The sequence below is a fragment of the Elaeis guineensis genome, chromosome 9 (assembly GCF_000442705.2).
Source record: "Elaeis guineensis isolate ETL-2024a chromosome 9, EG11, whole genome shotgun sequence".
NCBI classification, from domain to species: domain Eukaryota; kingdom Viridiplantae; phylum Streptophyta; class Magnoliopsida; order Arecales; family Arecaceae; genus Elaeis; species Elaeis guineensis.
In genome coordinates, this window is record NC_026001.2 from 25799755 (window position 1) to 25811342 (window position 11588).

The 11588-nt window shown below is 34.1% G+C and overlaps 1 protein-coding gene across 1 annotated transcript; it reads right to left on the reverse strand.

Annotated features, from left to right (window-relative positions):
* Positions 1 to 1199: 1199 nt before the first annotated feature.
* LOC105051274 (cytochrome b5) lies at positions 1200 to 8716 on the reverse strand. The gene is made up of 3 exons (XM_010931616.4): positions 8476 to 8716; positions 1733 to 1799; positions 1200 to 1642 (listed from the first exon to the last, which is right to left on the reverse strand). Exons 1-3 carry the CDS (start codon positions 8560 to 8562, stop codon positions 1392 to 1394), a joined length of 405 nt encoding a protein of 134 aa, XP_010929918.1. The 5' UTR covers positions 8563 to 8716; the 3' UTR covers positions 1200 to 1391.
* Between the last annotated feature and the right edge of the window lie 2872 nt (positions 8717 to 11588).

Below are 11588 nucleotides of genomic sequence, written 5' to 3' on the forward strand. Positions count from 1 at the left end.
CCTCAGCAAACAATTCAAGCCGCCAAACTACATTCGTCAACAAATATTATGGTCAAACAATTCAATTGTTTGCTGAGGACCATAATATTTGTCAACAAAGATTATGGTCCTCACCAAACTTCAGCGACTTCATAATACTTGGTCAATGAACCTCAAATGCTCTAATACTATAGAGATAAAACTTAACCCTTTAACCCAACTATTAGCACATCTCCAAAAAGCGTCATTATAAAAAGTCAATGATACAAGGAGTACAAAATTCCCATTTCTCCCTAGAACTTTCCCACATTTTTCCAACACTTTAGCTCATGTATTTAGTATGGAGAAAGTTAATGTCGTTGACCCGTTGCTTGCTATGACAATACTAAAATGGACGTGATCATCTATCATTCTCTGCCTTTCTCAGACAAAGGTGCTTGAGCAACAGATTCTGAAGCAATATGAAAGCTAATCTTTTTGGATAAGATCCTAGGTCGTTGTATCGACAGGTACAACTCCTGATGCTGATGATGCCGTTATCATGTGCATCGTTAAACTTCATCACATGGATAAATGATAAAATTAACACAAAATTGAAGGCGATATCAGAATCTTCAATTTAGTGGTATGAAATAATTGTGGTGACACCAAACTTTGCAGTCATTTTGTATCTGTTCTTATGTTAATGGTTACCGATACGTGATAACAAGTAAAAATACCAAATATTAAGATACTTCATATGTAGTTAAATTTGACAAATTGATAGATGATCGATTACAAATCTATCCCTAGGCCTCATTTTCCAGAAAATCCGAATTTTAATCTCACTGACTATCGCGTCATATTTGTCCTACCGAGTTTGTCTTTTGGTAGCATGACATAACTAAAAATCTATCTATTACTTTTGGATGCGACGCAACCTTTTTCAAAATGTATTGATTAGTTAGATTGGAGCAGTTTTGGAAGGCAATTGTTGTTGCTATATGATTATTCTGATCCATGAAATATTTGTGCAAAGAGAGTACAATACTAGGTTTCTCTCACTGAATTAAGCTTGCTTAAAGCCTATACAGCAGCATCATGAACCTAGTTTGAGCCATATTTTAAGATTAGCTGGGCATCTGTCACTATAATCTATAGTTGGAGCCAGCAACAGGAAACATATTGTTAAAGATAACATTTCTAAAAGGCAATAACTGAAAATGTTCAGCCAATGGAAATAACTGAAAATGTTCAGATGAATGTAAGGCATGGAGAAGAGAATATGTTCCAGTATCACAGGAATAACAGATGAAAATAAGCAACCCCAGAAATGAGATACAAGCAGAGTCACCAGACACTATTGAAGTTGCAGAACTGTAAGACAATGCAAATACTGACTTCTCGATAAGTTATTTAATTTGGCAACATATCTAGGCTGATTTTGTGTAGATTCTGATGGCAACAGCCAACCCCAAGATAGCTAATGGAACCAAAAACTGGAGTAGCTTAATGATGAAGTCAGAGGTCTTGTCCTGGTTGTAGCGAGGTTGCTTGGGAGGGGTGTATTTGACTTTGGTGGGAACTGTCGATGCATCTATCTCCCCAACATAGTACTCATCCATCATTGCCCTTGCAGTGGTACTGTGCCCCACATCCTCGAAATCATCTGTCGCATCCTTCCCTACAAATTGCAGAATCATACCAATGTAAATTACCACACTTTCTATAAGTTCATACTTTCTTGAGCATGGGCAAGTCTAAACGGATTTACCAGTTGCTGACAGCAAAACCTCGTCTCCACCAGGGTGATCTTCTAAGAATTTTGTCACATCATAAACCTGTTCGAACATATTAAGATGTGAAACTCAACAAGAGATCGTGTGAACAAGTCAAATTTTTAAGTGCAACAGAGAAGGCAAGAGCAAGAATCCATATGAATAGTTGTAAACTATAAATTCCGGATGGAATGATTGACTACCAGCAGTGTTACTAATCCAAAACCATAATCATAATCATCAAACCCTTGCCTGAACTATTTGGCCCAGGTTTATGAAACCTCAATCATCAAGGATTCCTATTCAGGACTCTCTCTGATATCAGCTTAGGAGAATAAATGGCAGCAGTGTCAATTTAATACTTGTTATCTGCCATAACGTCAGTCTTCTATGAAAAAAATGAAAAAGGCCTCAACACACAAATTAGTGTCGCTAAAAAAGACTGCTATCATAATTAATTATAGAGAAAAAATGGCTAAGGCATGAAGAGAAATGGGGAAAAAACTCAAACACTAGGGAAACATATTCCAGAATTTGAACCTGGAAATTCCACAAAATGGAGGAGAGATGCAACCACTGGCATATAAGCAGCTGCTTAAGGCCATGGTGGAGGGATAATGTTGGGCTTAAGTTTAGCGGACTTCAAAGGGCTCCAATAGGCAATTGGGGGGTTTCAATGGAATGTCCAGTGTTTTGAAGTGAGAAAGCAGAAAAAGGACACATATGGCCACTCCCTTCCAAAACTCACCCTTGTACCCCGACTTTTATGTTCTTACTCATTATCTTCTTCTTAACTCTCCCTTTATCTATTGTTTTCTATTCAATCTATGGTTATTCTAGTACATTCTTTCAAAGCTTCAACATATGTAGTTTCTTGCTTTGAATAGCCTGCAATTCTAACCATCCTCCTTGGGCTCTTTTATATTAATTGCATGTCTGCTTGAATTTTCAAATAACTTTATGTCACCAGACAACGAACACAGACTTCTTCAGGTTAACATAGGTTGTTTTGACTGAATTGTGGTTTATGTGGACATCCCCTTAACTTTTTCCTGTTTCCTCTATTGTTTACTGACCAGAGCGTAATCAGCAGCCTTGACCTATCAGTCATCTTTAGGACTAATCATTATCTCCTTAGTACTTACAGAAGTTATCTTAAACATTCTGCATTAACTGTTTGCGGAGTGAAAATTGAAAGCAGGAGTGAAATTGAAGAAACAACACTCTCCCTTATAAGAAAAAGACTCAAACATCAAAAGCACCATAAGGCAACCGACTTTTGAGGGAATAATTCACAGCATGATGTAAAAATATGAAGCATTTTGATAAGGGAGAACAAGATGTCTAAAGATTTGAGGATTTGAGGATGAGCCAGTGTACAAACACAGAAATCTAACAAATATGACAAAACTGGGTTTTAGATCCAATAGTTGAAGACATGCAAATTGGAGGCAAAGGTTTTGGACACTTGCTGACAGACGACAAAATTAAGGACCACTAAGAAGTTGATTGTTTATGATCAATGACACAAAAAAGTCTTACTTGACAATCGTTTCATGAAAAGGAAATACAATTCTTGTGACTCCAACATTAAATGAATGATCAAAGACCAGCATGTGACTAAAAATTTTCAATAAAATGACGGTGTCGATTGGTTGAGCTGGTCAAGTCTCTTGTCTGGGTATAAGAGAGCGGAGTTCAATCACATCCTCACCACCCATCCTAGTTAAAAAAAAAAGTTATCAATTATTTCCAAAATACTTTCATGATGCCAGTTGGTAATCCATCATCTAAAATACAAAATCCACTGAAAAGAAAATGTTCAAGAAATCCATGAGGATGATGAGAAGATGACAGAAAATCAACTATAGAGGTGCATAATGCTAAGCTGATTCAGTGGTACAATATCTAACTCCAATAACATTACTTGGACCTAGTGTTGTAATGTCTCTACTAAAAGGTGGGATATGACAATACTTCAGTATCACTTCAGTAGGCCTATTGACACATGGTACAGCTGCTGTCTCAACTCTTGCAGCATACCATGTGGTGGCATGGCATCATATCATATCAATCCAGGCCATATTAGTACAGTGTCTATTACTGAGACTGCATAGCTTGAAATTGATAACATATACATCCAAGAAGTGATGCCTTCCTAACAATATGGATATATAAAGAACTTATGTGAAGTACATTAACATTATAATAGCTTCAAGGTCAAGAAAGAAGGATTTGAAAGCAGTGTGTAAATATATGAGGAAACAAATGTATACTCAATTCTTCAAAGCTTTCTCATGTAAATTAGATGACCTAGTGTTTATATATAGGGCATAATGCTAACTATGTTCTAACTGTGAAATTCAAAATTAAGAACCAATATGCCAAAACATTAAAAGCCAAATATGGTCTCAAAAAGTTTAGGAGTATCTTTTGTATGTTGACTCTCAATGTATGTGTATACAGCAACATTGTCAATACTTCATGATGGTTTTGATCAAGAATTTAAATCCCATAGGATGGGGGATGCCCTGGTTTCTCCATCATGCCCTATCGCGTCCTGCCCTATCCCAGTGGTCATACTGGTCAAGCGTTTGACGTGTACGGTCCATCTCTCTCCTCTTTCTTTCTTTCTTGCTTTGTTTGGCTTTCTTTTCTTTCCTTTCTTCTTTCTTTCCTTTCCTTCCTTTCCTTCTTCCTTCCTTTGTTTCCTTTTCTTCTTCTTTCTTTCTTTCCTTTCTTTCCTTTTATCTCTTTAGTTCCTTTCTTTCTTTCCTTTTTCTTCTTCTTTTTTTCGTTTCTTTCTTTCTTTCTTTTTCATTCTTTTTCCTCCCCATTCCTTCATTTCTCTTTTTTCTTTTTTCCTTTTCTTCTTCCCTCTTTCTTCTTCTTTCCTTCCTTTCTTTCATCTTTTTTCTTCTGGATTTTAGAATCCTGATAAAGACACCCCCATCCCATTGGTTTCGATAACCATTATTATCAATAATGCTCAAATATGTCATTGACATGTTGAGTTGCACTTCAACTTCTACCATGAGATTCTTACTAAACTAATACAACCTGAATGAAAGCTAAGATAGAAAAAATATTTCTTACTTATCTCAAGATAACAGTACAGTTTGTAATTGAATTGACAGCAATGTTGTATGTAGAGAAGGCAAAAGGTCTAGCTTCAGAACAAAATTGTGCTTTTAGTTTTGATGAAAACAATTAACCGAAAATGAAAATGGTACGAATGTGCTTTCAGGTATTTAAGACATGATCCCTCTACTGCTGTCATTCCCATTGCCATAACCCTAATAAAAAATGAAAATAAAAAAATCCTATTTATATTAAAATTTCTTGGCAGCCCCTAACATATCTTTCATTGAACAAAATTTGTGTACAGCAGTGTTCTTGTTGTTTAAGGTTAGTGCCTAGTGTGAAGAGTTATTTGGATTCTTGGTTATTAGGAGAACATGGAAAGAGGGACATACATTAAAAGGGGAATTCTATTCGAGTCATTTGGATTTCAAGACATGTTCTCTAATGTTGCTATGATACCTAATGCAAGCCTAAAGATTTCATAGATTTTATATGCATCTCTTCCATAGCGTTTTATCTTTGAGGTGCACAGAATAAGTATAAAGCCAGATTGCACAACACAGTGAGCCAAAATTGATGCAACTCAGTCCAGAGAAGGCAGACATTAGACAAGGTTTCATAGTAAATGAAATGCTAAATTAGCAAACATGCTGAACAAAGGTAGAACTAGAGGTTACATGGTTGAACACTGTCTACAACAGCATATTGGTAACTCATGTAGGTATTCAAAATCACATTCATGATACGCAGAATATTCAATCTCTTTATCCAGCTACAGTAACAGGAAAAAGATTGCACTTTCTAGCTATAAGCCTGTCAAGACCTAAAAGTTTCACCGCAGAACTCAATATTGAAAATATATTTTTTATAAAAAAATATAAATGACATAGTTACATTGCAGGTCTTTAAAAAGTATAATGATTTGGATGAAATTTAGAAAGCATACTTAGTGGAATGGCTTGCATTGACCTATTTCTATTAAGGCTGAAATGGATTAGATTAACCTCCTCTAGGTCCACAACCAATCTATTCAGTGAAAATAACATGATGCAATCTAACCCAATCATTTGGATCAGATCTGGATCAGCAAAATGTGACTTGTCTAAAATATGGAACAGATATGGATCACGTAAGAGCTCAACCATACCTGCACCATCATGAGGCTTATGCAATATTTTCTTCTCAGCCTCATTGGCCCTCCTCAAATATCAGAAACTAATAATGCAATTACTAATAAACTTTAAAAGGGTACATTTTCAGAAAGCTGCAGAGCAAGTATTCTGATGAATGAAATGGCCAGAGCTATCTATCAATGAGCCATTAGATATATATACTATCATTAGATTATAAAAAACAATTATGACTGATGCAAAGGAGGGATGCACAACATTTGCATGCATGTGAAAGTGTAGGGAGTTGCAACATTTATTTTACCCTTCTGAAACACACAATCAACTAGAGATAAAGATTATTCCATAATGCATGAAGTGGCATGTGTCTTTGTTGTGATATCCCAATATCAAAAACAGTCCATGGAAAACTGGATTGCCAGCCATCCAGACAACCTTTAGGTTATGGTTGGTGCATCGCCAGGCAATCTTGGAAGATAATCTGGATTGCCTTCAAGATGGATTGCCACCATTAAATTGTCAGTAATGTTGATTATTGTGTTTGGTACATATAGGTAATGTTGCAATAAAATTACTGAAAATTTTGATTGACATATTTGGTATGACAATTAGATTATCACTAATATAAAATCAAATTCTTAAAATACCCCATAACCTTATAATAATATAATATAATATAATATATTAATAATATAATATATTATACTATATTATTATATATAATAATATTATATTATATATTATATTATATTAATAAAAGATATTATTATAATATATTATAATATTAATATATTAATATATTACAATATATTATAATATAACATTATAACAATATAATTAATATATTGTTATTTAAATAATATTTATATAATATATATTATTATGATATATTATAATAATAATATAATAATATATAGTAATATAATATTGCCATAATATAATATAATAATATATTATTATAATATTATAATAATATATTATTATAATATAATTTATTGTTATATATAATAGGATTTATATAATATATATTATAATATAATATATCATATTATTATATATAATAAGGGGAGGGTGAGAGCCGCTGGGAGAGGGAGATAGGTTTTGTGTGATTTTGTTTCGAAGGATTATTTTGTCCAAAAATTTTTTTACAATATTGCCAAACAAGTAGTAATCTGCATAGCCGCCTCTCCACAAGGCAATCTAAATTACCTCCTGAGAGGAAATGTGGATTGCCATGCAAAAAGCATACCAAACACAGTAATCTGGTGGGTCCACTTTAAATTGCCAGCAATCTGGATAGATTGCTAGCTACCAAATGCAACCTTAGGTATCACAAATGTATATAAGTTGGTCATGTGTTGCCTATGTACGAGAGCAATTGACAAAGCCATACAAGCATTTAGATCACTGCAAAGCACTCAGCTATGGTATTGGAACAAGCAACACTATCTAGCTTCCTTTATAAGATGATGTTTTCTAAAAAACATGCAAGAGTCAACAAAAGAATAATCAATAGAATCATTGGCTCCATCAACAAAGCTACAATATTCAGTTTAGAGGGAAGGAAAGAAAGTAGAAGAACACTATCACGAAGTTAACAGGAAGAATGTAAAGGCAAGTAGCATTTTGATGGACTGTAGAACACATGCAAACAGACTCATCACAAAAACAAGCCTGACAATGTCCATGAAACGACAATTAAAAAGGCAAAGCCACTAAATATCTACTAATGCCAACTACAATTTGGTAAGGGTCTGCCATTAGAGGTACAACTTAAATAAAGCCCCATTAGATTAACAGCATAAGAGTGTTAACTAGACAAAACACAACCATCAGTAGCTGTGCTCTCTTTACTTTTTCTTTTTCTGCCCTATTCCATGTGAAGATGAACAGCATTCACAAGAAGGAAACCAAGCCGTCTGAATACCCAGTAAAAAAACATAAATTAAAAATTATAATCTTTAAGATTTTTTTGTTCTTTTTTTGATCTCTGAACGAAGTCCAATCTTGCTCATCTGAATTACCAAAACTTCAAAACACGTGCATGGCACGGGGTAACCATCAAATAGACCAACCGTGCAAATAATTAGAGTACGATCAGATCTCCTGATATTTTCACGCACGAAATATAAGAATCAAGCAAAACATTTTCTATGTACTCATAGATACAAAAAGGATTATATATAAAAATCCTCGTATATCAAAATATTTCTGTTCCTATGAGAGGGATCTGCTCTCCTTGCGCAGCACCAATCAAAAAAGCCTCACCTTTTTCCACAAAAAGGTATCACAGAATCGATCCATTAAAGATGAAAAATCCCCTTTTTCGCTTTTAACCTACTTTCTCTACACATCATCAACCAAAAAAACCTCACTATTTTTCCACAAAAACCGATCCCAGAACGGATCCACATACAGTAGATCGATTCATGGTCAATCAGACAAAGACATACGAAATTGGACATCAAGAAATCACCAAAAGATGAGATTTTTGAACACAGATCGATGATTAAATCCAAGAATACCTTGCCGTCGATGATGAGCCAACAATCCTTGTTGGAATTGTGCTTCGAGACTTCCGCCAACGTGTACACCTTCGTATCGCTCCCCATCACACTTTTGCCCACTTTCTTGGATCCCAACGAAACAAAGAGAGCAGCGAAGCAGCGGAGGATTTGGAGGTAGGTACTACCGAGTAGAGAGAAGCTCGGTAGATGAGAACGAGGTCAACCTGAAATTTATACAAGAATATCTCAAGTTATTTAGGTAAAAGTTGGGAAAGATTTTTTTTTAAAAGGCCCAAATCACTTGCCAAACAAAGTTCTCCATCCCCTTGAAGTGGACAACGTCATTAGGATAAATAAATAGCATGATGCCACGTCAGTTATTGTTGGTAAACATACGGGTCTCACATTATAGTCCTCTTAGAAACCCTACCTACAGCGCGTGCCCACCCCACTTAACAAGCGCCAGTCCACCGTATGACGTGTATTTGTCTAAGATCAGCACGGATGGACGGCTGCGCTGCGCTGAAATTTTCCTTCCCTGTTCATGACGAAACAGCAGATCTGCTATTAGATCTTATATTATATTAATATCAATAATAATTTATATTAACAATATTAATAATTTATACTTTCATCCCCCCAACGGGATTTATTTATTTTTAAGTATATACTCTTGAAGAAATCAAGCTAAATAAATCTCAGGCATCCGATTTTGATGGACGGCGTGGATGGAACCAAAACAAGAGAAGGGAGAGGGGTGGGTGGTTGGTTGGTTGGCTCACCGGTTGGGTATCTTCATTCCCTTCCACCCTTCTGTCGGGATTGTTGGCCCGTCTTCCTCTCTCTTGATCTCCCTTTCTTTTCTTCATTTACGATGGTCTCAAGGCCTACTTTTTTGGTGCAGTCCAGCTTCAAAATTTAATATCACGCTGATCGGTCTCAATAATTGCTGTTGCTTGTAGATTGTATTTTGCGGCAATAATAAGGATCAAAAAAACCTTCAAGATTTGAAACCTTATGAATATAGCAATCCGCTAACCAACATCAAAAAAATAAATCTTGGTTCTCCTCATCAAGATCAAGATCTTGTAAAGATATAGTCCTTCTACATTATTTCCTTTACATCGAATTTGAATAGATATAACAAAATTTCCCAAGCTTGAGATTGCCATAACTATTTGTGAATCTAAAGCCAAAAATTTTAAGTCTTGATTCTTCCCCTTAGAATACAATCTTATCTCAAAAAAATATATGAAAGTAAATAATGATTAGACTTATCTATTTGAAGTGCAGAAATTTTCTTATATTGATCAAGAAATTGAATCACAAACTACTTGTTATCTTTGGTTTGGAGTATGATCACCTTGATGTGAAACACTTTTAGATCATAGCCCAAATACCCCTTCCACCATCAAAACTCTTTTATTAAATTTTATATTTGAAAAGAACATAGGATTTTAGGAGTCTTGAATTGCATGGGAATTGATAGTTATTAATAAAACTACCGACATAATGTTTGATAATTCCAACATATTTTAATCTTTTTTAATTTAAATAAAAATGTCACATTGCCGCTTATCATTGGTGCTATGATTTAGTATCTCTCACTAGTAAATGATAAGTATGATATAGTCTAATGATATCTTAAAATTCCTTCTACATAGGCAAATGAGCCATACGATCAGTGAATACTTTGAGCTTATTACTGTACAGTTGTTAAGATATCATAGTTACTCTTTACAAATTGATACAGAAAATGATTCATTAAGTGTTTCACTTTGCCCTGACACATTTAATTTCATCATAAATCACAATATACCCAATCCCTCTAAGACTGTATTCAATTCTTCTTTCTTACTATGCATTCACAATTATATATTAACCACCTTTAGCTTGTATAACTAGTCGATCAGTGAATACATATGTTTGATATGATCAAATTATTTTTCTTTCTTATTCATGCTCCTTGGCTCCACACTAGCCATTTTTCTAGACATGTCAAGGCTAATTATTTCATTACTATCAAAGATATGCTAAAGTAGCTGATATTGATCGGTCAATTTGAGACATAGTTGAAAGTCATTGAGGGTAAATCTTGAAGTTTAAGGATTGCCTTAGGAGACTTACATAGTGAGATTATAGGATTATTATTATTTTTTAAAAAAAATGCTCACTTTTTCTTTTTGATTATCTTAAGCACATGTAATATGAAATATATGCTATGGTGGTCTTTCCTTATAGAGGAGCGTATATTTTCATTATATGATATGTATATACCACCATACAGATTCCAGCTTAAGTGTATATATATCTTGATATTTTGCTCTATTTCATGTCTGTTATACGAAATTCATATCTTGCTTTCTCCCAAGCTTGTGTTTTTGTGGGCTTATAGTGCATGATCCATGATAATGTATACAAAAGTATCTCATCTTGATATTTTGATCAAGACGACACTCAGTGTATGTGCTTATAAATTTTCTCATCTCTGTATCATAAATGTACATGTGTTTCATCTCTATACTCTTTTATCGTACCAGAGGCATCACTCATATGAGACAGCCAAATAGTGTCTGATGACATACTTTTATTCATGTATATGTGTACTAGTATAACTACTCAATTCACACAAATCAATAAAATATTGAACATCTTCATTAACAATTCAAATTGTCATGTTATAAATGATAAAATTAATTCAGCTTACGCAAACCTAAAACCTCAATATGTGACAAGTACATATCCTTGGAGATAGATAAGATCTGCTATCATCAAATGTGAACACACACACACACATATCATAATTCTTTTTCTTTTTGAGCTATTATGTCTTTGATGAAATTATTCCTTTTATCAATATGTTTTGTCCTTCCACGATACCTTGAATCTTTCATATAAACAATGGTTCCTATCATTATAGAGAGTTACTAGTTTAGAAGTCTCAAGAATAATTTCTAAACTTAATAAGAATCTCCTTAACTATATTGCTTTTTTTACAATTATCGAACAAATAATAAATTCAGCTTTAATTGTAAACAAAATAATAACTGATATAAGACTAAATATACGTCCACACAGATCCTTACATAATCCCCTATTTAAGTATATCCTCGCCAAACTCAGAGTCTAAA